The sequence below is a fragment of the Ursus maritimus genome, unplaced genomic scaffold, assembly GCF_017311325.1.
Source record: "Ursus maritimus isolate PB19 unplaced genomic scaffold, ASM1731132v1 scaffold_30, whole genome shotgun sequence".
Lineage (NCBI taxonomy): Eukaryota > Metazoa > Chordata > Mammalia > Carnivora > Ursidae > Ursus > Ursus maritimus.
In genome coordinates this window covers 10,208,203-10,234,374 of record NW_024425564.1, presented here as the reverse complement: position 1 = coordinate 10,234,374, position 26,172 = coordinate 10,208,203, and the positions used below count along the sequence as shown (strand labels likewise).

General features: G+C 46.7%; 1 protein-coding gene across 3 annotated transcripts in view; it reads left to right on the top strand.

Annotated features, from left to right (window-relative positions):
- The window catches only part of CARMIL1 (capping protein regulator and myosin 1 linker 1), a 303,770-nt gene extending 278,283 nt beyond the window's left edge, over window positions 1-25,487 (top strand). The window contains exons 33-38 of one of the 3 annotated variants that reach the window (XM_040644902.1): window positions 4,952-5,381; window positions 11,120-11,201; window positions 12,229-12,441; window positions 15,115-15,255; window positions 17,599-17,745; window positions 24,847-25,487. In XM_040644902.1, the coding sequence (XP_040500836.1) occupies window positions 4,952-5,381; window positions 11,120-11,201; window positions 12,229-12,441; window positions 15,115-15,255; window positions 17,599-17,745; window positions 24,847-24,983 (1,150 nt within the window). In that variant the 3' untranslated portion in view covers window positions 24,984-25,487. Of the gene's footprint in view, window positions 1-4,951; window positions 5,382-11,119; window positions 11,202-12,228; window positions 12,442-15,114; window positions 15,256-17,595; window positions 17,746-24,846 lie in introns of all 3 variants that reach the window. The other 2 variants (XM_040644900.1, XM_040644903.1) reach the window with 2 other exon arrangements.
- Window positions 25,488-26,172: the final 685 nt, after the last annotated feature.

The window sequence follows — 26,172 nt, the reverse complement described above, 5'->3', positions numbered from 1 at the left end:
CCCAGAGAATGCTTGTCCCCAGGTCTTCCTGGTCATTATAACTTGAGTGTCTGACACAGCCTGTAATACAGAGTCTGCCTCCAGTCACAGTTGGTGAATGAATTTAGACAGTCTCACCCTGTATCCCTGCGAACAACAGACGCCGTTGCGGGCTCGCCTCCTCCTGCACTTGGGAAGTTGGCATGTTGTAATGGAGAGGTGTGTGCACACCTGAGCCGAACCAGGTACACCTGCCCCCGTGGGATCTCCCGCATCCTTAGGATGCCTTCTTCTGTAATGGGCTCTGGAGGAAAGTCAGGCAAATTTTAGAAGGTATAAAATCCACTTTCTTTCTTTTTTTTTTTTTTTTTAAAGATTTTTATTTATTTATTCGATAGAGGAAGAGACAGCCAGCGAGAGAGGGAACACAAGCAGGGGGAGTGGGAGAGGAAGAAGCAGGCCCATAGCAGAAGAGCCTGATGTGGGGCTCGATCCCATAACGCCGGGATCACGCCCTGAGCCGAAGGCAGACGCTTAACCGCTGTGCCACCCAGGCGCCCCATAAAATCCACTTTCTACAAAGATACTGCTCTGGGAGTATGTTCCAGTGCACAAATGGAAGTAGAGATCAGTTTTCATCAAATAATGATGGAATCTACTAGAAGTTTTGATTTTTTAAAAATTTCTTTTTGTTATATATAAACAGACTGTCGTTTGATACGTAGAGGGCTAGCCCTGGGCAAAATTGTAAGTAGTGTGAAGAACGTTTGCAAATCAAAGTTATCAATGCTCCTAGCTTGAAACGCCAGATGTTCTACGAGGCTCTTACAAAAAATCGAAACCAAAAAACCCCTCCATTGTTTCTTTCCCCCACTCCCTGTTCCCCAGAGGCAATTAATTCCTATGCCTTTAGCTGTTTGTTTTTTATTCGTGCTTCCATATTCTTTAATAACATGTTTTGCTCTTTCCTGTTTTTCAGATTTAGATAGCAAGCATGACTGTTAGCTTCTCCCTGTCGAGGATGATAATTGAGTTCTGATACACTGTGACCCTACTGCCCCCCACACACTCTTTTCCATGTGAATATTCACGGCTGACTTACACCATCTTTGGGTCTGCTCTCCCTGCACTTAATAATCATCCCCTTTGTGTTTGCGACATTTCCGTATTCCTGTCCCTGCCATATCTCATACCTCTCCAAGAAAGGTATAAATGTCCTCTGCATTTGGCCAGGTATTCTCTGTGTCACCTCCTGGGACAGACAGACACATCCTTCACTGCTGCCTGACTGACTTCGTGTGGCATCTGGCCCATTTCCCTGCTGTCACCCCTGCCACCTCCCGTCTCTGTCTGCTGGGGACTTCCCTTCACCGCATGCCTGTGTCCTTTTCCTGTTTCCTTGGGCCTGTGTCTTCTCCTTCCTCCTTTGACTGCCTTGTGGTGGTGGACGGCCTCCTCCCATTGCCCCCTGAGAAGCGCAGCTTAGGAGGAGTCTCAGAGACTCGTAGATCTGTCTTTCCTTTTGATTAACAGTGTGACTGTATGGAATTCTCGATTGAATCCATCTTACCTTAGAATTTTCAAAACCTGGTCCCATTGCCTTCTAGCTTCTAGGGTTGCTGTAAGAGTCTGTCTGTCAGGAAGCAAGAATTCCTGACCCCTTCAAGGTCGTTCTAGCCGGACTAAGAATCAAATTGACATGAGAAAGATTAACAGGAGAAAGTCAAATATAATAGTACGTACAGGGAAGCCACACAGAGGGGGAATTTCCAAAGGCAGTCAGGCAAAACGAGGCACATATGTCATTTTGAACTAAGGAGAAGGGGACAGGGCCCTGGGACTTCCAACGGGAAGGAATGCAGTTCTCAGGAAGAGTAAATGTTTGGTACACAAATGTCTGCTGGGCCACTCAGACAAGGGGGCATAGAGGACCTTGATCCCACAGGCCTTGCTAGGTTCCTCCCACTCCTGGTTCAGAGCGTAACGTAGTTCTCGATGCCGACAGCTCTCTTCCTGGAGCAGCTCCTCTGTGTAAATTCTTTCAGGCAGTCGAGGGGGATGTAAGGAGCTTTTCCTGAATCGGCTGGGTTTTGATGACTTTTTCGCTCAAAATAATCACGCTTTCAAAGCAGCCCATCTTGAGGCAGCCTGGCCTTAGCCCCTACAAGTTCAATGACATCATGAGCCCTGATCCTTTGTTACTTGTTTTTGTTTTTACTCTTTTCTGGAAGCATTTGGGATTTTTCTCTTTGTTCTCAGAAAGTTATGATGATTGGCTCTGGGTAGGTTTGTTTTGTTTTGTTTTTTGTCTGCACCCATTTGCTAGGCCCCAATGAGCCATTTCAATCTGAAAATTCATGTGCTTTGGCTCTGAAATCTTTCTTGAATTATTTTTTTCATAATATCTTCCCTTCCTTTTTCTCTTTTATATTTTCTTTCTTAAAACATCCATTATTCAAATTATGTGTTTCCTCTGTTAATCCACGAGTTTTGTTCTGTTTTGTTTTTGTCTTTTCTCTCTCATGTTCTCTCTGTTACCCGCCCCTATTCCTCACCGTCTGGGAGATTTCCTCAGCTGTATCTTCCAACCTTGAGTTTCATACTCCTGCTGTCACATTTTCCTATTACGCTTGTTTGATGGCATAGCAGTTTTTTGCTCTCTCATTTAAAATGAAATAGGACACTAGTGAGCTTGGAAATTGGTGTCTTAGAGGCAGTGAGGCTCTAACGGGATGCCCAGGAAACCCTGCTTCCCTACCCCAAATAATGAATATTATACTCTCTTGTTAACAACTGCACATAAAAAGTAGAAACCCAAACCCCCCCCACACACACACAGCTTGTTGTCTCTTAAGCTTATCTACTCACATCTCAAGAGTGTGCTTTGTTTTTTGTTTTGTTTTGTTTTTTTAAAGATTTTATTTTTAAGTAATCTCTCCACCCAGTGTGGGGCTCGAACTCACAACCCTGAGATCAAGAGTTGCTTTCTGCAGCCACTGAGCCAGCCAGGCGCCCCTTGAGAATGTACTTTCGGTTTAATAAACTGTCCTGCGTATGTTGCTTTCCACTGTGTTGTGTGTCTGTCCTTGAATTCTTCCTCATCATGAGACCAAGAGCATTCCGGGACGTCTTTGGGACAGGCTGGGTCAAGGGCCCAGGGTCTCCCCAGTTCACCCGGCAACAAGTAGAGCATGTTGACTGGTGGACCTCATTGTAGGGTACCCTTCTTGGACCATTTTGTTGGGTGAGGGTTTCCCTGACTATCCAAGTCTTTGGGACTTTTCTCGAGCTTGTGAGAAATTTGATCTCCTGCCTGGAGGGCATGAACCTGGTTGCCCCATTGTAGGATCCAGAATGAGAGAAAAATCCTGGGAGTATCTGTGTCCCAGCAGGCTTTCCTGTGATTGTAGGGGAGGAAAAATAATTTTCTCTCTACCCTTCTAGGCTCCTGGCTGAGATACTCCTATAATAAAAGAGAGATTAACTGGAGAAAAACAGAAGTTCAAGAACATGGATACCTCCTGTATACATGCGAGAGACCCAGAAAAACTGAGTAGCTCCCCAAAATAGCTCGAGCCACCACCTTAAATACCATTTTTGCTAATGGCAAAAAAAGATGTTGGGTTGGGGGGCAGGGGACAAGTGTGGGGAGGTTACCAGGAAAAGGACTATAAATGGGGTAAGGGTGTTATGCAGATTTAAGTCCATACCTTCTCCATTGCTAAGTTTCTAGAGATTGTTATCCTTTCCTGCTACTGAGAGGAATACACCCTCACAAATGAAGATTTCTCTTAGAAAGGGCTCTTCCAAAAGGGCAACTTCTCAGTTTGCAGATCTTCTCCGACATCTGCTATTTCTTAATCAGCCTAAAATAATCCTTATGCCAAAGAGGTATATTTTGGGGTGCCACAGTCTGCTGCCCTCCACCCAAACCTCTCTGTTTTCATGGTAGAACACATGCCTCAGCTGTCCTGCTGGCCCTCGCCCTCCCTGGCCGGTAAACGTGGGCGCAAAGGGGCAGTTTTGGGCTCTGGTGTGGGAAGAGGATCCGATGGTTTGGTGAATGGGCTTCTAGCTCTCTCCCTCTCTAGAGCCCCCTTTCCTTCTGTTTCCAGAGGCACCTGGAGCCCCGTGCAAACCCGCCGCCTCTCGTCTCCCCCACTGGCGCTTCAGGCGGCGGCTTTCCACTTCTGTCAAGCCCGTTTTCACTCACATTTCTCTTGGCTTCCAGACTTTGTTGTTTTTGCCTTTCTTCTGCTCTGGGTCTTTTGCCTTTATTTTTCTCTTTCCACCTTTGGCCATGATTTCACGGGGAACTCCGAGGAGCTAACGGGGCTGAGCTGCCACTCTGAGTGAAAGGCACCAGTGAGACCTCCCATCGGCCCCTTCGACTTGCTCTTTCCAAACCTACCCTTTCCCCCATTCCTGAACATACTCTTTCGTTCTGGAACTTTCTCTTTCATGCAACTCTCTACCAAAGCTCACTTGTGTCTGTTGGCTCTTTCAGTGGTATTACATTTAAGCAAGGACCCACAGCTTTGTCTGAGTTGAGCACTAACGGTGAGGTTTCAGATGTGATCTAGTGATCATGCAAGGATTTTAGGTGGCTGTGGGGAAATGTGGCCCTTTCCATTGCCAGTCAAACTAAATGAGGCCATCGCCCACCTGTGTCTTAGAGGAGCCAGCTTTGCTGGAAGTTCTTACAGGTGGAAAGGCAAGTGACCAGAGCGTTTAGTAAAAAACACCTGCCCCTTCAGGTTCGCATTCTTAACTGGTGGGGTGCCTCCATCTCCTGACCTGTGGCTATGATAACATTCCACACTTCTGTTTACCAAGGGCAATGACTCAAAAATTTTAACTGCTTCAGAACGGCTGCTGGATAAGCATCAATCTCCATATTTGTATTTTGACTGATTCTGGCTAGAACTTTAATTACAGCAAAACCCACAGTATTTGTTCTTTTGAATCCCAGGAGATCATCAGCAAGAGGCTCCGAGTCCCACGAGCTTAGCGAAGGAGGAGATGAAAAGAAAAAGCGAGACTCTCGGAAAAGCGGCTTTCTCAATTTAATCAAATCCCGGTCCAGATCGGAGCGGCCACCCACCGTCTTGATGACAGATGAACCGTCCTCGCCAAAAGGGGCCGTCAGAAGTCCGGCCACGGACCCCCCCAGGAAGGACGCAAAGCCCGCGGAGCACAACGGCAGTTCGGAGCGGACAGAGGACATAAAAACTCCCGACTCCCTTGAGGAAGGTCAAGGGGAAGACGTGGGCAAGGTGGAGCGGAGCGACAGCAAGAGCAGCCCGCAGGGCGGGCGAAGGTACGGGGTGCAGGTGATGGGCAGCGGTCTGCTGGCGGAGATGAAGGCCAAGCAGGAGAGGAGAGCGGCCTGCGCGCAGAAGGTGAGGGTGGGTCCGCTCTGACTCGGTGGTCTGTGTGGCTGTGAGAGAGGTACAGAGGTGGCCTGTTCGGTTAAATAAAAATCCAAAACCAAAAGCCTTTTTCCGAAAGAACCCAGAGCACAGACAACAAAGGCATGGCCATGTTTGCCCCCCGGCGTGAGGGCCCACTCTTCGGTCCCAGTGTTTGAAGGTAAGTCGTTGGCTGAGAGTCCCCACCCGCCGAGGTGCTTCCTGTGCGAGTCAGGAGCCTGGGACCATGGTCGCCGGGAAATGCTCAAAGCCGGGGAGAGGACCAGTCTGTTGAATCCAGAATGAGACCTGAGCGGGACCAGAAACAGAACTGACTGAGGCAAATAAAAGTACTGAAACTGTGGGGTGCCTGGCTGGCTCAGTCAGTAGAGTGAGCGACTCTTGATTTCAGGGTTGTGAGTTCGAGCCCCATGTCAGGTGTAGAGATTACTTAAAAATATTGACACCAGATTCTAATGATATAAAAGTAGATTTGCTTTTCAGTTTTTTCATAATTCCATTTTTCCAAACCTAAACATTCCTTCCTGTAATCCAGATTTGAAAGTCAAAAGGAAAAATAGTCAAGGTGTTCTGTTAGAATTAATTGAATACTTAATCATTGAGATAGGTTGTGGATTGCTATGAAGAAAAACTTGATCGTTTCAAAATTGCCAAGTCCCCCCAAAATCTGACTTAATATTATCATTTATCCTTCAAACATCTTTTAAAGTAGACATTGTGGTCTTTTTCTTCCATTACCTCTCCTTTTTCCTGCAGCTCCTTGAAAGATTATAGCTTTATTGTGATTTCTAAGATCAGCATACCCATGTTAACCCAGGTTTGGGTTTTGCACATGAATCTGAGCTCTCTTTCATTTTCCCAAAGAAAGGAAAATTGCACATCTGTTTTATTGGAAGTATCAGAATAAAACAAGTCACCCCAATGAACCCTTGATTTTTAGAAAGTTACTAGTAAAGTTTTTTATAGACCAGGGTGTAGAGGGCTGTTTTATATGACTTACCAACTGATTATTTTTTCATTAAATCCTGCATCCCACATGACTTTACAACTGTTCACCATAGTTCACCCACCAGCACCGTAGTCATCCAGCAATTTCCTCAGGACAGATCTCTCCTAACTTACTCATTGAGGAGGGTACAGAGGGGGGACCATGTAACTGTATTCTGCTACTTCCCTGGTCAGAATTCTGAATAAACACCGTGACCACATCATTGGTGAGCCAGACGCCCAAGGAAATGTTTAAATTTCAGTGCATTTTATAGAATTTCTTACAACAATGAATGTGCTGTTTTCACTAACGAGCTGTTTATTTTATCACTGTTTTCACTGATGAACAGCTGCTTTTGGTAGAAAGATGGGAAGTACTAGAGGGTGTTTTCCATGTGCTTTGGATTGGATACTTAAATTGGTTTGGAGAGACAAAATTCCTATGGTTAGGTCTTGGTTGTTCAAGGCCAATAGTAATGAGTTCCTAGCGCCATCTTGTGTCTACTTAAAACAACATCAATCATAAAAATCATAACAAATCCTTAGTGGACCCCCGAGATACTGGGGGTTCGATTCCAGACCAACACAATAAAGCAAATATCGCAATAAAGCGAATCAAATGAATTTGGAGGTTTCCCAGTACATAGAAAATTGTTTACACCATACTGTAGTCTCTTAAGTGTGCAACTGGCATTGTCTAAAAAAACAATGTACAAATGTACATACCTTATAATTTTAAAATATTTTATTGATAAAACTAACGATCATCTGCGTTTGCTGGTGGAGGGTCTTGCCCCCGTGTCGATGGCTGCTGACCTGTGAGGGCGGTGGTGGCTTGAAAGTGGGGCGGGCTGTGGCAATTGCTTAAAATAAGACAACAATGAAGTTTGCAAACATTGACTGACTCTCCCTTTCACAAGTGATTGCTCTGTAGCGTGCAGTGCTGTTTGATAGCATTTTACCCACAACAGAGCTTCTTTCAAATTGGAGGGAATCTTCTCAAATCCTGCTGCTGCTTTATCAACTAAGTTTATGTTATCTAAATCACTGTCATTCCGGTAATCTTCACCCCATCTTCCCCAGGAGTAGATTCCATCTCAAGAAGCCACTGGCTTCACTCCTCCGTAAGCAGCACCTCCTCATTCATCAGGCTTGGTCATGAGATGGCAGCCAGGCAGTCCTATCTTCAAGCTCCACTTCTCATTCCTGTTCTGTTATTCCCACCATGTCTGCAGTGACTTCCTCCACGGAGTCTTGAACCCCTCCAAGTCATCCGTGAGGGTTGGAGTCAACTTCTTCCAAAGTCCGTTCATGTTTATGTTTTGATGTCTTCCCATGAATCACGAATGTTCTGAATGGCATCTAGAATGTTGAATCCTTTCCAGAAGGTTTTCAGTTGACTTTCCCAGATCCATCCAAGGAAGCGCTGTCTATGGGAGCGTTAGCCTTACAAAATGAATTTCTTACATAATAAGACTCAAGAGTTGAAATGGCTCCTTGATCCATGGGCTGCAGAATGCATGTTGTGTCAGCAGGCGTGAAAACAACAAACCACAACGTGCTCTTGGGTGACCAGGTGCATTGTCAATGAGCAGTAATGTTTTGTTTTTGAAAGGAATCTTTATTCTGAGCAGTAGATCTCAAGAGTGGACCTAAAATATTCAGTAAACCGTGTTATAAATGGACGTGCTGTCATTCAGGCGCTCTTGGTCATCCATTTACAGAGCACAGGCAGAGTAGATCTAGCGCCGTTCTTAAGGGCCCTGGGATTTTTGGAATGAGGACTGAGCATTGGCTTCAACTACAAACCAGCTGCATTAGCCCCTAACAAGAGTCAGCCTGTCCTTTGAAGCTTTGAAGGCAGGCATTGACTTCTCCTTTCTAGCTGGGAAAGTCCTACGTGGCATCTTTTTCCAACAGAAGGCTGTTCGTCTACACCGATCATCTGTTTTCTGGTGTAGCCACCTTCATTAATGCTCTCGGCTCGATCTTCTGGAGAGCTTGCTGCAGCTTCTCCATCAGCACCTGCCGCTTCACCTTGCATTTTCCTGCGCTGGAGCTGCTCCAACCTCATGACCTACCCTCCACTACTGTCAGACTTTCCTTCTGCAGCTTCCTCACCTCCCTCAGCCTTCATGGAATTGAAGAGTTAGGGCCTTGCTCTGGATGAGGCTTTGGCTTAAGGGTCGTTGTGGCTGAGTTGATCTTCTGTCCAGACCACTCAATCTTCCTCCATATCAGCAATAAGGCTGTTAAACTTTCTTATCATTCCTGTGTTCACTGGAATAACACTTTCAATTTCCTTCCAGAACTTTTCACTGCATTCACCACTTGAGTGACGGTTTGGCACAAAAGACCTGGCTTTTGACATGCCTTCCTCATGAAGCTTACTCATTTCTAGCTTTTGAGTTAAAGGGAGATGTGTAACTCTTCCTTCACTTGAACCCTTAGAGGCCGTTGTGGGTTATTACTTGGCCCCATTTCAATATTGTTGTGTCTCAGGGAATAAGGACACGTGAGGAGAGGGAGAGAGATGGGGGAGCAGCCAGTTGGTGGAGCAGTCAGAACGTGAACCACATTTATCGATGAAGTTCATGCCTTCTATGGGCGCAGTTCCTGGCACCCCAAACAGTTACAGTAGTAACGTCACTGACCACAGATCACCGTAACAAATAGAGCAATGATGAAGAAAGTTTGAAATATTGTAAGAATTACCAAAATGTGACACAGGGACATGAAGTGAGCAGATGCTGTGGGACAATGGTGCTGACAGACGTGCTCAGCGCAGTGATGCCACAAACCTTCAACTTGTAAAAACAAAAACTGTCTGCAAAGTGCAATAAAATGAGATGCCTGTATTGAAAATTCAAACCGCTCAGGGTAGTCTCAGAATAATAAAATAATAGGAAAGGTTTTCAAAAATTAGCATAAGGAGGGACACTTGGGTGGCTCAGTCGGTTAAGCCTCTGACTCTTCATTTTGGCTCGGGTCACGATCTCAGGGTCATGGGATTGATCCCCCCCCCCTCGGTCTGGCTCTGTGCTGTGCGCGGAGCCTGCTTGCGATTCTCTGCCTGCCCCTGCCGTCCCTCCCCTCCCTCATGAGCTCCTCTCTTAAAGACAAAATTAGTGTAAATATTTTCCCTAAAATGACCACATTTTTTATAAAAGCAGCATAAGCACCACTGGTCAATATACTATTGATAAAATTTATGGTCTTCACTGTTCTCTTGAATAATTTTCTTTACACTAGTCACATTTCATACATGTATTTAAAGGGAAAAAACCGTGAAAGGGGACACATGGCACTTCCCGTTTGTTAACAAAGGCGAGTAACAAGGACGTTTTTGATACCCATTAAGTACCTCAGAAAGCCGGGAAGGAAAAAGAAAACACACCCCCTCGGCTTATATTTTAAATGCTGGCAAGCGAGGCGCCGAGGGTGCCAGGTGTGAGGGGGCACTGGCTCTTAGGAGCCAGCCCGGCGCTCACACACCTGAGAGCCAGTGTCCCCTTACATTTGTGCGCTGGCGCCTTGCATGCCGCGGCCTCGTCCTGGCCGTGTTTAAATATAGCCCACCTTCTCCTCTGTGTCTGAGCACAGGTGCACGTGGCCCTGCCTTCCCGAGGCCACGAGATGCTGGGCGGGGCGCTGGTTAGGCCCCGCCTTTGGCCGGTCTGGTCCAGGGCTCAGGCGCCCCCTGCTGGTCCGGGCGGGGACTTTGCGGCCGGTCTTCCCCGTGGACTCGGAGGGCGCTCCTGCAGCGCTGGCGCGGGGCTCCCTTTCTTCGGGATCCCTTTTCCTCAGTGACGCCAAACAATGTGCCCATTCCAGCTGTGGAACCCGGTGCGCATTCCTTCGCAGAGACCTGCGCAGCCGCCTCCCACAGCGGAGCCTCCGCAGTCGTGCTGAGGGAGCCGGGCTGGGGCTCTGGTAGCGGGGTGGGTGCCCTGCGGGGAATCGGCGCCCCGGGCGAGTGTCGGGCCAGCTGATTGGTACATGCGGCAGATGAGGCGGCTCTCACCTGAGTTTCACGTAAGCCCTCCTACAGCATCAAAAACAGTGGGAAGCTGGGGGCTGCCAGCGGCTACACCCAGGCTGAGCCTGCATTGGGTTTTTTAAAATTAATTCTTTAAAATTAATTCTGTTTATCCATTGCCTCGTAAACAACAGATTTGTGTCCTGTGGTTCTGCCTCGGTGACAGGGAAGGCCCTGCCTGTTATAGGCCCCCTTTCCCCTATCTTGTACATTGACGTTGAGAAGGTTTCCACTGTTTTTAAAATTTGATTTTGGGAACTCAGCTCGGAGAGAGCGTCCCATCTACGTACGGAGCGTCTGTGCCCTGCGGTTTGGAGCATCAGGGGCTGCCGAACCTGTGTAGGCTTCCACAAAACAGCAACAAAAACCGAAAGACCCCCCCACAGGAAACAGGAGCTGTCCCCAAGCCCACTGGCTTCCTCTGAGCCCACGCACCTGTCACCAAGGGGAGCGTTCTAAGGAACTGGCCACACCCTGGACCCCAGACCGTGAACGCAGAACAGAAGCTGCTCGTCACAGCTTTGTTCAGGGGGAGGCTCAGGGAGACAGAGAGGTGGGACACCGTCGGTGTGAGAGCAGCAAAGGGGCCATGATTTGTTGTCATTTATGTTCCACTTCAGTCTTTTTCTTACATCTTGAATAAATATGCACCTTCCCGGGGTTGTGTGCTTGAATTTTTCAGAAGCTTGGGAATGATGCCATCTCTCAGGATTCCTCCAGCCCGGCCTTGGGCAGCACAGAACGGCTGGATGGAGGTGGGGCAGGTAAGACCATCACCCCCTAAGGAAAACACTTCCCGTCTGGTTCCAGGAGTCACACATGATTGAAAGAAGAAAGATTAGAATGGGAGGGGAGAATGGGGCCCTGTACCGTGTGCTGTCAGCTTTCATCGGACGGCCACGCCCCTCCACCTGGGCCGTGCCTCTCACCCCGCTAGCTGTGTGCCTGGACAGGGCACCTTTTCCAGTTTCCCAAAGGGAAGAACTGTCTTTGAGGAGAATTCCCCAACTGTGGGCATCTGAGGAGTAGGGGGAGGCAGGCTCATGGCTGATGTTCAAAATAAGCCACACACGGTAGGTGGAAGGGGGCCCATTTTTTGATATGAAAGAATGTTCTTTCCTTTCAGCATGAATATCCACTCTCCTCTGTCCCTTGGACTTTTCGGGTGTAGTAAGAGTAAGACACGTTTGATGGGAACTGAAGAGTAACTTACAAACTGGGTGTCAGAAACCTCGCTGTGCTGTGTGAAAGTCCTGTGTTGAGCTTGAATATCTTCATGCAGTAAGAGTTGGAATGTAGCTCGTGTTTAACCAGCAGGGCTGGGACACGGGATGACATCGCTGAAGCCGTTCACGGTTCTAAATGGGAGGTTATGGATGTCAGCGTAGCTCTGCTCACTGGGGACCAGTGGCCAGACCCCCACCTGCTGACGACTGTCCAGACCCGAGGCGCCTACGGTTGGCTGTCCCTGTAGCTGCACCTCATGCCAGATCTGAGAAAGATCTGGGTGCTTCCAGTGCATTCAGCACCGCGTGCCCTCCGTCCGTGAGCGTGGACACAGACACGCTTGAACTTGACGGGTGGAGTAGTCGCGAGTGGTCTTCTGCCAGCGTGTTGTGATTCCAGAAGCATCCAAGAGCAACGTGCTTCAGTTCTGCAATATCTGTGATGAGAGAGGACAAGAAATGGTTGTAACAGTTTATACCAGACCTCCACCGGCTTCAAATGATTGTTTCATTCACCTTTGTGTTTTAAAGTAAAGTGTGCTCTTTGTCCCCATTTTCACGGCAGTGCCTAAGCTGCACCCGGGTGTCGTGGAGAGCCGCTTCGGTGTGGGAACACCTGAGAAGAATGCCAAAGCGGAGCCCAAGGCAGACACGGGCTCCAGGTCGCGGAGCACCTCCAGCACCCCGACCAGCCCGAAGCCCCTCCTGCAGTCCCCCAAACCCAGCCTGGCAGCGCGGCCCACCATCCCGCAGAAACCGAGAACCACCTCGCGGCCTGGTAAGGGTTCTGCTGGGCAGGGGTGACCCCCGGTCAGGTGGCTTCCGGGGCTGGCTGGGTCGGGACTCCACCCACGGTTCCAGCGGGTGCTGGTGAACATGGGCACAGAGGGTCTGTAGGAGGGCTCAGAGAAACCTGCCAGCAGTTTCGACAGGGACAAAGGCTGAGGAGTTTCTTTATTCAACACCGGGGCCTAGGGCCTCAGAGACTGTCCCTGCATTCAGGCCACAGGTGAGAGGGCCAGACGAGAAGACAGCCTTGTGTCGTGTTGGCCCACGCGCAGGGCATCACTGAGCTTTCCGAGAACAGTCTCGGGGGTCTACAAACCCTTCAGAAGGCCGTACGTTAAGGATGGGGGCCACAAAGAGGGAGAGTGTAAGTTCCTCTCTTTTTGCCCCATAGTCCGTGAGATAGTAGGGTTTAGAACAGGGCTTGGCAAAGTATGGGCCTGTTTCTGTAAATGAAACGTTAGCGGCATGTAGCCAGGCCGTCTGAATCCACACTGTCTCCGGCGGCTTTTGCGCTAACGTGGCAGAGCGGAGTTGTTGTGACAGAGGCCATTTGGCCTGCAAAGCCCAAGGTATTTACTGTTTGGCTCTTTCCAGAAGACATTGCTGACTCTTGTTTAGAAAATCTACTGATAGAAGAAACTTAAAAATATTAGAAATGGATTAGACTCTGCCTTTTTCTCTCCTGTAACTGCTCTTCCCTATCAGGCTTTTTTTTCGTTTTTCTTTCCCAATGGTCTGTCATAAGAATTTCCGAACAATACAAAAGTAGCATGGGTAATGTAGTGAACCCCATATCACCTCTTCACTTTACTCCGCCATAATAATTAGGCAAATAGGCATAGAGGTGTATATAGTCAGATTATGCTCGTCACCATCATTGCTTCAAATCCGAATGCTTCACCCTGTGCCAGACCCTGTTCTAAGTACTTTATGTGGATACACTCCGAATGTCCCCACCACAGGTGCGGGAAGTGAGGCCCAGAGACACAGTTTGACAGGTCCCACAGCTGGTGAGCAGGAGCCAGACCCTAGGACATGCCCAGCTGTAGGGTGACTACTCCCACCAGCCTCCTCCCTGTGGGCATGTGACCTAGAAAGCAAGACATGCAGCTCATCGTAGGCATTCATCCACACTCAGAGGATTGGGTAGAATGAGAAAAAAGGCAGTGTCGCACGTGCCCAAACTCATTCCACTGTGGGTCTTTCCCAATTTCCCTCAGACGTGTCTTTTGTTCACCAAGTGGCCATCTGGTTAATGCTCGCTGATCTTCGTAGCCCATTGGTCCCTCAAGAAACCCAATGCCCAGTCTTCAAAGTAGAGCCACAGAGGGACCCTTGCGTCACCTCAGGCAGCCAACCCTTGAAGCAGGTCACCTAGAACTTCCTAATTCTGCTCAAACCTTTTTACAGACCGAAGTTTGTTATGATGGGAAACGCAGAACATTCCTTGGTGCACACAAAATATCTTCATAATAGAAAGAGTGGGGAGAATGAAGGCAAACAATAATAATTACAAGAATTTTTTTAAATGACTACTCAAAAGTAGGCTGGTGTTTTCATCAACAAGGTGTATCTCCAGTCTGCAGTGAGGGAAGGGCTCTTACAAAATGGACCTAGCTTGTCGAGTACGTTGGCTCCTCAGTTGGGAATTCTGAATGTCACATTAGCTGGATTCCCAGTGTTCCGTCTCAAGGAGCTTCTGTTTTCAATTTATTTGTTACATGTGCTCATTCGTTTCTTAGCACTTAGTGTATCAAGACTACATTTGTTTTTATAGCACTTGAGAATTCAGCCAGGCGCTTTCAGATCCGTCCTCTCATCTCCTCTCCGCAGCTCTGAGAGATTGCAAGCAGGGAAAGTCTTTTATACCCTGCTCATTTAGCGAAGCATGTAGGAGAGTTGAATCGGAAGTAGACGGCTAAGGAGAACCTGACCAAAAATTGTCTTCTTCGTACGCAAACACACACACGCGCGCGCCAAGTTCAGACAACCTTGCGGACCACAGAGCAGAGGAAGGAGCACCATTCAGGAAATCCTTTCAGTTAGAATGAAATAGCACAGCCTTTAGAATTAAGAGACTGCAGTTCACATCCTAGCAATTTTGTCATTTTCCTTCAGCAGGTCAGCTATGAATCTCTTCACTTGTACAGTAATCACCAAAGTCCTTCTAGTTCTAAAAGTCCGTGATTCCAAGTTATTCTTCGTGGTCTCAGTGTGTGTATGCACACCCACGTCCGTGCGTGTATATGTTTGTATGTATTCTGTGACCACTTTCCTGGATTCGGCAGCAGGCAGAGGCAGGGGGTTATAAATACCACGTATTGGGGGACCATCCAACAGCCTCTGTGTCTGAGCAGGAGGAACGTTGAGGTCACTTAAAGTGTAATTTTCAAATAGCAGCTCATTGAAATTCTGTGTCTGCAAGGTAAATTCACATCTATCTGTGAATGTTAGAGATTTTAACCTTTCATAAGTTCTAATTATTTTCCCCCCTATTGTTTGTAGATGTTACTTGCAGGAATACAAAACTTATGTTTTGGCCAGAAAAATTCTGTGACGCTTTAAAAAATTATTGGCCATTCATATTGAAAGATTAGTCTGGCTTATGTTTTCGGAATCCAGTTTGTGGAACAGTTGGATTCACAAGTTTGTGTCTCCCTAGAGGACATCCCAGACTCTCCATCCAGCCCTGGCTCCTCTAAAATCGCTCTTCTTCCGCCCGTGCTGAAGAAAGTTCCATCGGACAAGGAGAGAGATGGCCAGAGTAGCCCCCAGCCCAGTCCCAGGACATTTTCCCAGGAAGGTAAGAAATGTTTCCTCTACATTCACTTTCTCCAAGGAGAGTTGTTTCAAGAGAAAGGAATTAATCTTGGACTCAGCCAGTACCTTAGAGTTTAAGTCAGCATCGCTTGGACTAAACTTTTGGAACCAGAGCAGTTTCCTCATTCAGAAACTTGATTCGGCATTAGTGGTGACACTGGATCTTAACAAAGGACCATACCCAAAGAGTGAAAACATACCGGACACCCCAACCCAAGGTTTAACTTCTTTGTAATCACTAGGTGCTCCTGCGCCGGCTCCCGGCAGGTAAGGGGTGCCTTAAATACTTCGTGAGTCATCTGGTGCTACTCAGAGGCCCCTAGGTCCCGTTAGTTCCCAGAAGAGCTTGGCGCGGTTGTAAAGGACCGCTGCTGTAAAGCGTCACGAGCAGTCCCCGCAGGCCCGAGAGACCTGCGAGCTCCTTCCGCGTGCTCGATCATGAGGTCAAGCATTCCTTATCCTCACCAGCGTGGCACCTGCACGGACTTTCAGGGAAGCATTGTGCCCAGTTGGCTGCTTCTGATTTGCTGGGTTAGGAGCAGAGCAAGATAATCCTGGACTTGGCTGCCATCTCCCAGAATCAGAGGAAGAGTGTCAGTGGAGGTGAGGTGTGTTTGGGGTGGCTTCAGCAACCCACCGTTCCTCTGCCCCCCACCTCCCTCATTCTGTTAAATACGCGATTGACTTTTGGGTTCTGTCCTTCATAAAGAGTAATATAATTGCCATCTCTAAGCCCCACCTATAAAGAAATTCCAGAGCCACACGAGTCATTACCCATGCCCAGATGGCTCTCATTATCGTTTGGGGCTGCTCTGTTTTATTTTAGATGTCTGATGCTTTAGAATTCCTTGACCTTGCAGGCTCTGACATCTTCCTCCACTGGCCTGTTTCCTTTTATTAATGGTAGTCTTGTGTCGAAGTTCATAGAAATTTCTGAGTACTGTCTTTGTGACTTGGGAGAATAATAATAAAGAAGATAACAACAACAAAAATAACACTTCCTGCTTTCTCCTCTCCGTTCTGCAGATGCATTTGGTGGGTACAAGCTTCACTCACCTATTGGCTCTAGATAAGAGAAGGTAGGGTTTTGACCAAAGCTGATAAAACACTCATGTCAAAGAGAGCAGCTAAAGCCATGAAAGGTAGCTGGTGCCCATAGTCACTTTACTTGGAAGGAAGAAATACAGGCTTTGGTGTTACAGCCACAGCCCTTGGAAGGCTCGGTGTAGAAGGAACACGAGCCCAGTCAGACTGACGGGCCAGCGAGCGTCCCTGGCAGCTCCTCCCCCACTCTACCCTCGTTTCCCCTTCTTTCTGCAACTGCCAACTTTACATCCTTACTTGTAAGGAAGTTTTGAAAATTGCCTCACGTGTATGAAAAGCGATGTGTTCTAGATGCCCGTACGATTAAAACAAGGCCTCAAGTAACCCGCCAGCCTCCCGAGCTAAGCACGGGAACCATGGCGCCTCGAGTTCGAGCGGGTGAATGCTGACGTGCCCTTAGCGGCTTTGGCAAAGTCACGCGCTCTTTCCGGAGGAACTTCCCTGCTCCTCAGACGTTTCAGAGCTCTGGGGGGGGGGGTATCTGACGCCTTTCCTCGCTCCGCCTTGAGAGCAAACACGGATGATGATGCCCCCATCTCTCTAGGTGGGGACTGGAGAGTTTTCCCCTGGGATCCATAGTAAGTTAACCACAGAGATCATTCTCATGGTGTCGCTGGGTGTTGAAATTGGACTGAAAACATACGTGCAATCCGAGAAGAGCACGCAGACGCCCACGGTGGAAAGAGTCCGACTTCAGTTTCTTTATCGGCTCACCGGCTCTGCTGGCCCAGGAATGTGAGCCACTCGTGAGCCCGGTCTTTTTCTTTAAAAATGTTCCTGATGTGCTCGTTCCTATTTTCTTGTGCATTATTCATGCTGGTTACTTCATTTCCTTGTTCCGTGCCTCCCTTTGGACTAGCGTGCCCAACTAATTTCTGAAACAGGTAAATTGCTATGATTCTTCTGGATTATTCCATAGTGAATGTGATTTTCATTAATCCATCCTGGAATCAGAAGTGGTAACACAGGGGCCCTTTGTTAGCGCCCTTTGGGGGCAGCCTCGGCGCTCACCTCATTGTGCAGCACATTCCCATGATGTTGGCTGTTGAACTCTGTAGGTGGTGGTGTATGTGTGCAGGCCCAGCACTGCAGGTTCCTGAAATCCTAAGTGGGGTGGGTTCTCTGATATTTAATTTTCATATTAACATTCTTTAATATTAATGTCAACACGGTGATGCATTTGCTAATACAAAGGGTAAAATGAGTCCCTTTTCCTCAGTAGTGCAAAGAGGAGATTATTACAAAAGACATTCAGATCATGACAGTGACAAGCCTTCCAGTGGAGGGAAAAGATCTTCAAAACTGTACCCCACCATTGCGGAAGAGGAAGTGAATGCAATTGGGCACAGGAAGTCACAGCCAACAAATGGTTAGAGCCTTCGGTTATCACCCCTCACTGCCCCAAAGCTTACGAACTGGCACTAACAAAAACAAACTTGAACTGAGTAACTTCTATCCCGGGACCGGCTCAGGGATTATTCATACAACTGCTTTTATTTTTTACTTTTTTATTTTTTCCTAAATGGCAACAGGATGGTCCTTCTCTCTGGGGCAAAAAGGATGGACTTAAAAATCTAAAATTAGAAACTCTTAGGAAAACTCTTAGGAGGAGGATCAAGTTACTTTGGAGTAGGGTAACTTGTCCTTTCAAATTTTCGTGATCATGTAGGTTTATTTTTGTATCTGGGGTCGTGCCTCCTTTTCTCTTGATCTCTCTATTCTTCTGTTAGATTTTAATTGGGATCGGGTCAGAAATTCTGGGAGTAACACACTTTCTACCTTTCCAGAGTACTGGCCTAACCCCTTACCTTACGCCCTTTCAGGAAGGGATCGATAAAAAGCCAGCATTACCTGCAGCCCGCACACCACACCCATGAGCTTCATTGGACGTTTGATGACCCTTTAGTGAGACAAAGTACCAATTAACTTTTCAACCTGTGAGAACAGTTTATTCAACTTTACAGCAGTCGCTCTTGGGCTCCTGTCGTAAGCTCTGGAGGGTTCTGCTCAGCTGAAGATAGTCCCAGGAGACAAAAAAGGAGACAGATTTCAAATCGGCTTTAATCTCCAGTGGGAAATGTTAGAACAAGTGTAGCTGATTCAGAGAGGAAATGTCTTTTCTGTGACTCAATATGGATGCTCTCGCTAGCTGATCACTTTTTAAAAATTTGCCGTGAAAAATCTTTGAAAGGGAGTCTTCGTAGCCTAAAAGAAAAGAATATAAAATATCCTGATAGGTGAGATTCCTTTGAAGTACCTTTTCCCTTGAAACAGGGCACCTGTCTTTCTGTAAGACTCTAGCGGGGGTTAACGTGTGAGTGTGTTTAGACCCCTAGTCATGAAGTGCATGGCCCAGCATTCTAACTCTAGCCCCAGCCCTTCATGGCCTTCTAAGAAAGCACCCCGGATACCAAGTCAATGGGGTGATCTCATTATAGGCATAACTCTTCTTTATTGCAAAAGGAGAAACCATTCTCAAACTGCAGCACTTCGTTACTGATAGTATACGTCCCATGACCCACCTTACAGCCTGACAACCCACTGACTTACGTACGATGCCTCCAGTGGGGACTTCCCTTGACAGAGGCTTAAAAACCACACAACAACAAAAAAAGCATCTACTGGTCCCCCCACGAGCAACAACCTTTGGAGCCAGGTTTCTTGGCCAACGCCATTGGATGAGCCCTGTGCTCTGACTTGCCTGGTGACCGGCACGCGCTAGCTAGATGATGGAGCGGACCGGATGGAGTTAAGGACGCACCCCACAGCATAGGGCACATGCAAACATTCTGTTTGGGCCAGGTAGCACCTGCCCCTAACGAAGCTTTTAGAGGATTTCCTGAAACTAATATGTCAACTATACTCCAATTAAAAATTTTAAAAAATACCAGTGACTACACGGACACTACTGCGGAATCCTATGTTTGACCCTATAATTAAAAAAAAAAAAAAAAAAAAAAACCACTATGGCCCATTGTTTTTGTACATAAAGTTTTATTGGAACACACACATACTCGCGCAAATCCCCATGGATTTCCTGTGTGGTAGACTTGCTTGTAGACACATGCTTACAATAACTCTTCTCTCTGTAAGAGATTTTCTTGGATATTTTCAAGAAAATCTATTATCTTCAAACAATAGAAAAATTATATAAATGAACACCTAAGACATTCGTTTTCTGAAAAGAGGCAGAGTAAATCAGGAGCTCTGTCTCTATATTGCCTCGTTTGATAAGGTTACATAGATGTTTCTAGATTTTGAAAATTTGCATTTGAACTATTGTATCAGTTGACTTCTCTCACTTGAGTATTAACAAAGCACCTTGATGCCAGGCAGTGTCCCTGCTTCTGAGAAGCCCCTGAAAACACTGGGCACAACACACAGAGACCACCCCCAGGACCACCCTGACCCTGCAGGAAGGCTTTGAGAGAGAGTAAAAGGAGGCTGACGACAGGAATAAGCCAAATCATAGAAAGGCAAGGAATTCTGTGCCTCTCGCAGATTTTCCCATGGCCGCTATTGGCTTACGATCCTCGCCGTGGTGGGCTGCACCCAAGTTTGATGGAGTCAACAGGACCATCTTGTATTTGCTGTTCTGCCTCAATTTCTTGAAATATAGATGGGAACCAAAAAAAAAAGTAGTTTTTATGGGAGCTTCAATTAAAGTCATTTTTTGTCAAAGATTTTAATGTTGTTTTGTTAGTGCCAACTCCTGCACTTGCCTGACTTCACCCTTGAGACCCGCAAAGCAGTCTGCTTTCTGAATAGTCAGCTCCTGGTTAACAGGTGACGTCTGGCGGAGCAGTGCTGTTACACCGCCACCGTGCTGTGTGCCTTCCTTCAAATCTGTCATGAGCAGCTTCCTTTATGCTTCAACAGTTTCTCGCTTTCCTAAATCAAGTAACCGTGTAACAAACAGAGGCTATTGTTCTCAAAGCAGGCTGCATCGTTGTACCATGACTACTGTTGTAATTATGTGGCTATTTTAGTATTGACTTGACAGGTACAATGCTCACTTTCTTTTACTGGAAATCTCTGTCACTTTTGAATTTCACGTCCTTTCCTGTCTTGCGTTTAATGATAAGCTGTGATGTTTTCATTAGAGTGTGTCCTGTTTTCCTGAAGAAAATAGTTGGTTTTGGCTTTGTATGTACTGTGACGTGTCCTGTGGGTCCAGGCCGTCCTATTCTGAGATTCCTTGTCTGTGTCTCCTGCTTCTGCCATAGTCCAGCCTGGAGCCAACCAATACCTGGCTAGGGTTTATGGTCTGTAAGCCGGTGCTCTGTTTTACCTTTTTTTTTTCCCCCACCAGATCTGGGTTCTACTACCCCTATGAGTTCTCCAAAAGAAATTTAACAGTTGGTCGGCAGTTTTGGCTCTTACCAGAAAGGAATAAAAAAAAATCAGGGCCGGCTACTGGATATTATTTTTAACATCATCATGTTTTCTTCCTGGGAAATATGAATGTCCGTGGAGCTTAAAATGGAGAAAAGCTCCAATTTTCAAATGCATCTCTAATTCTGAATTTATCTGCACATTTTGGAAGCTTTAACGTTAGCACGTGTGTGTGTGTATATATATTTGCGTGTGTGTGTATGTGTGTGTGTGTATATGCAGAGTCAAATCCTCTCCAAGATTGATAGCTTTCATGTTCGAGCCTCTCTGCCCCAGTCACTAGCGCTGGAGACGGGCGGTGGGTGTACACGGAGTGTTTGTGTTGGATAAATTACCTGTTCACTTACACAAGTATTTTTTATAATTTTGACGGTACGTGGAATGGCAGTAAACACGTGTACGGACACACGTATAGAGATGCCCCAGCACGTTAACTGGACGGATACTTGCGTTGAACAAGTGGAGTAAAGCGGTCTTATTTTTTTTTTAATCCTGCATAAAGTCAAGCATTAAATCAGGCTGCCTATGAGAAGGTCCATCTGAATTAGTAAACAAGGCTGGATTTTATAAATATTTTAAGATAACTTCTAGAGTTTTAAGTTTCGAGCCGACATAGTCTTATTTGGACCCTCCGTCAGCGGGAGCTTGACCAACCCTACTTCAGTGTAATTGTAAGTAGTGTCCTAATTATATGTAATCAAATAGGTGGTGCCTAAGGACTGGAAAACTTGACAAAGAACATTCCCCCTACGAAGTTGTTTGCACCAGTGATCTGGGCTGATGAGAAGGCGGAGGCTGGGAGAGCGAGCGCACTGGCTGCTTGTCTGCTTCCAGTTCCCTGGTCTCACCTGCTTCGGTCTCCTGTCCGCTCAGCGGCCTCCCTACAACACCAAGGAAATGCCGGCTGGTCTCATGATCACTTTCACAAGTGTTAGAGTTTAGGCAAAGAAAGGGACTATTTTTAGAATGAATTTTTTAAAGATTTTTTATTTATTCGAGAGAGAGCACGAGTGGAGGGAGGGGCAGAGGGAGAGCAGAGCAGGGAGCCCGACGTGGGGCTCCATCCCAGGACCCCGAGGTCAGACCTGAGCCGAAGGCAGACGCTTCACGGACTGAGCCACCCAGGCGGCCCTAGAATGAATTTTTAAATAGTGTCACTGCCTTAGTGAACTGTTTTGTCGGGCCTCCGGAAAGACCATGGTATTCCTCGCAGGGACTATGCTGGACGAATTAAAATCGGCGCCTGCATGTCTGGCAACCTGAAACCCAGCCTGTTAACTTACTGACATCTGCTGTATCCTCGCCACATCCCCTTCTGTTCCCCACACCCCCACACACCCCCACCCCCGCACCCCAGCCCGGAGGACTCAGAACCAGTGTCCCTTGGATGTGGACTGAAGGACATTGAAGGACAGTCTGCTTTCTGCAGGAAGATTCCTATGTGGGATCTCTCTGAATTTCAGTTAGCTGCACCCCAGTGACCTTGGTCCATGTTGCTGGTTTTTTTTTTTTAAGATTTTTTATTTTATTTATTTGACAGAGAGCGACAGCCAGTGAGAGAGGGAACACAAGTAGGGGGAGCGGGAGAGGAAGAAGCAGGCTCCCAGTGGAGGAGCCTGATGTGGGGCTCGATCCCAGAATGCTGGGATCACGCCCTGAGCCGAAGGCAGACGCTTAACGACTGCGCCACCCAGGCGCCCCCATGTTGCTGTTTGTACCTGTGACATAAAGATTATTGATGGCATGAATGTCTCCATTTTCAGACAGTACTCTGATGTCACAGAACATGAATTAGGCCTGGGGTTTTGCGGAAGCTAAAATACTGGGAGGGATGAAAAGGTTTGAATCTAAGAATTAGAGCAAATATGTTTGCTTTGAAGACAAATAGGCAATATATCACCATGTTTATTTCTTCTTTTGAACCTGTACTGTTGGAAATTTATCTTTGAGTCACTTGATACACAGAAACAACTCATTTTGGTTTTTAAAGGGAATGAACAGAATTTTCTAGCAAGATTTCCTAGTAATGCTCTATTTTGAGGTCAGATTATTGCCGAGTGTCTTTGAGACGAGGACATTAGAAATCCGCTCTGCTCCCTCCCGTTCACATAGCTCAGGCAGAAGCTGAGAACTCGGAGGGCTGACTGTGTATTACTGTCGGATTGGTTGCGTGATAAAGGACAAGCTATATATAGAAACCTATTTTGCCTTTTTCCCCCAAACCTGATGTGTTGACAACTTTCAAAGGACATTTATTTTTTTTACATGATTTAAGCTAAAAAATAAAATCAGTTGTGATATTTATTCATCACTTTTCCATCTGAGAATTTGCTCAAAAGTTTTGGGTAAAAAGAGGTCAAATTTTTTTTTAATTACTTACTTTGGGGACGCCTGGGTGGCTCAGTCATTTAAGCATCTGCCTTCAGCTCAGGTCATGATCTCATGGGTGGTGGGGTTGAGTCCCACATCGGGCTCCCTGCTCAGCGGGGACTCTGCTGCTCCCTCTTCCTCTGCCCCTCCCCCTGGTTGTGTGCTCTCTCTCTCTCAAAATAAAATATTTAAAAAAAAATTACTTGTTTTTATGATGAGATTGAAATGCTTATCCTTTTCAGAAAACTAGATAATTTCAATTTAATGTAATTAACAAAATTAAAATTTTTATTGTCTAGAGCTCAGAGTCTGGCTCTGACAACCAGATCGGAAGGGAAGTACTTTCTCATGTTTGTCTTTTGACTATTAGGTTTCAGGAGCGTTTACTTCCTGAAACACCCTTTAGTGGGTTCAGCATTGAAACAGCTAGTTCCTGGCAAGATGAGTTTTAACATGATCAGGCCGATGAGAAGCCCCAGATGAATCTCTATCTCTCCAGGCCTGTGTCCCTGGTTGGATCATTTGAACTTCTGAGTAGTGAGGTAGCTTTTCTCTTCTTCAAAGCCGTGCAAAGTGGGGGGTTGGTATTTTTAGCTTAAGTGGTGTTTACACTATAGGATTGATGAGTAATATGTAATAATCCTTAATGGCCTTGACGTATATGGTACCAGTGAAGCTCTGGTCTAGTTGTAAAGAACAGAGTCTTTGAAGAAGAGAGAGATTGTGTTCATTTTATTTTTTTAAGATTTTATTTATTTTAGAGAGAGCGCACGCGAACAGCGGGAGGGGCAGAGGGAGAGAGAATCTCCAGCAGACTCCGTGCTGAGCACAGAGCCTGATGTGGGGTTCGATCTCACGACCCTGAGATCATGACCTGAGCCAAAACCAAGAGTCAGATGCTCAACTGACTGAGCCACCCAGGCGCCCCAAGAGTGAGAACCGGTTTAAATCCGGATTCCAAGTTTACAAAACTTGCCTTCCAGGGCAGCTGTGAGGAGTAGCAATCATAGAGCCGAGTGTGAAGGAACTTGACACGTACCAGACGTTCAGTTCGGGCAATTACTCCACTTTGTCAAGTCGCAGGGGTCCTTCATGTTTATATGTGATCACAGCAGGCAGCCATCCTGGCACTTCTTTTCCCCAGAGGCTAGTTCCAAAAGGATTGACTCTACCATGGGTGGTAATATTTAAACTGTTCGTTTCCTAGAGAGTAAGACCATGGTTTGCTGAGACTCAGAAAGGTCTGACCACGGTTGCTGGGCCCTTCCTCGTGTCCTGGCCCCAAAGCAGAGGCAGCCAACTCTAGATGGTGGCAGAAGGCATCAAGTGGGACATCTGTCTGGCCGTGCCTCCACCAGGCTCCGTCTGTCCTGTTCTCTTGGCCACACAAGGGGCGTGAGGGGTCGGAGGGGCCCTCTCCCTTCCCCCATCCTCACCCCCTGATTCTCAACCACAGCTATGAGAGGTTTGCCCTCTCATGGACTGGGGTTTTTGTGTTTTCTTGTTTTAATTTGTTTCTGTTTCTGTTGGTTTGTTCTTAATTTTTGTCTTGAGTCTCTACACGTAGTTGGTGAGTTGTTTCTACGTACGTTCCTCCCGAGCCCTCCCGCCTCTCGGGGCCCCTGCATCTCGCCCCGTTATTGGTCAGGCCGTTGACTGTACCTTGTTCATCAACTATAATGACATCCTTCCCTTTCTGTTTCAGTTTCAAGGAGAAGCTGGGGCCAGCAGGCCCAGGAGTATCAAGAGCAAAAGCAATGGTCCTCCGGTAAAGATGGCCACCAAGGCAGCAAGTCCAGCGACTCTGGGGAAGAAGCAGAGAAAGAGTTTATTTTTGTGTAAAGGTCCCCGGGCAGACAGCACAGGGTGCTCTGTTAGCCATTAGAGAGGAATCAAGGGCGACACCTCTTCCTACTTCCGACACTCTTCTCCTGGTGCTTTTTTCTTTTCTTTCTCCTTTTTTCTTTACTTATTTTTTAAAAACAGAAACAGACCCGTTTTGGGGGTGGAATCCAAACACAGTTGTTTGGTCTTCTCCCCACCCCTGGCATTTGAGTTGGAAGCATTCCTTCATATGTCTTCAGGGAATGCCAGCGATTATCCGTGGGTCCTACTTGAATTTTCTCTGAGGCAGCTACAGTTTGCCCTGCAAGATGAGTTTTGGGAGGTAAACAAAGGACTGGACACATAAGTCACACAAGTAACACCACTGGCTGACCGTGGGGCACCGCTGAGTGTACCCGTGTCAGATCTGCACTCGATAGAGCGGTTTATTCTTGAGGTCTGCAACTGCACCTTGTAAGCACATTAGCAGAGCACACTAATAAATAATTTGTATAAATTATATATATTAGATCTCGGCTATGGTTTTTACGTTCTCCCATGGGGAACTTCTTCCTTCCTGATGTGGAATTATACATTTAAATTCGGTCGGTGACCTTTGCAGGACCACCAGTAAGCACAGTGAAGAACAGAGTGAGAGAGGCCCTCCGCTGACGCTACCATGTGCCCAGGCTAATGTACATAGTTGATTGGAATGAGGTTTTATGAATATTCGTGATTTTTGAAGGCCTTTAATTTCTGTCTGCATATTAGCTTTTAATGTATGATTTGAAGGAAGAATACTTTGACACCTGTAAAAAATCAAAACACTACTCTTTTTAAGACATTTCACAAATATTCACTTACATTACAGGCTAAGGTATTTTATTCATATGTATATTTATACCAATAAAATGATTTTACAAGTGGAATTTGGACCTTCTCTGTTTTTTGGTTTTTTTTTTAAAGACTTTAGAGAGCAGGAGGGGCAGAGGGAGAGGAAGAGGGAATCTCAAACAGACTCCCCACGGCGTGTGGAGCCTGATGTAGGGCTCGATCTCACGACCCTGAGATCAGGACCTGAACCGAAACCAAGAGTCGGACACTTAACTCACTGCACCACCCTGGTGTCCCCTCTGGTTACTTCTTAAAGTTAGGACTGGCTTGTGGTAATGAACTTTGTTGTTTCCAAATTCTAAAATGATCACAG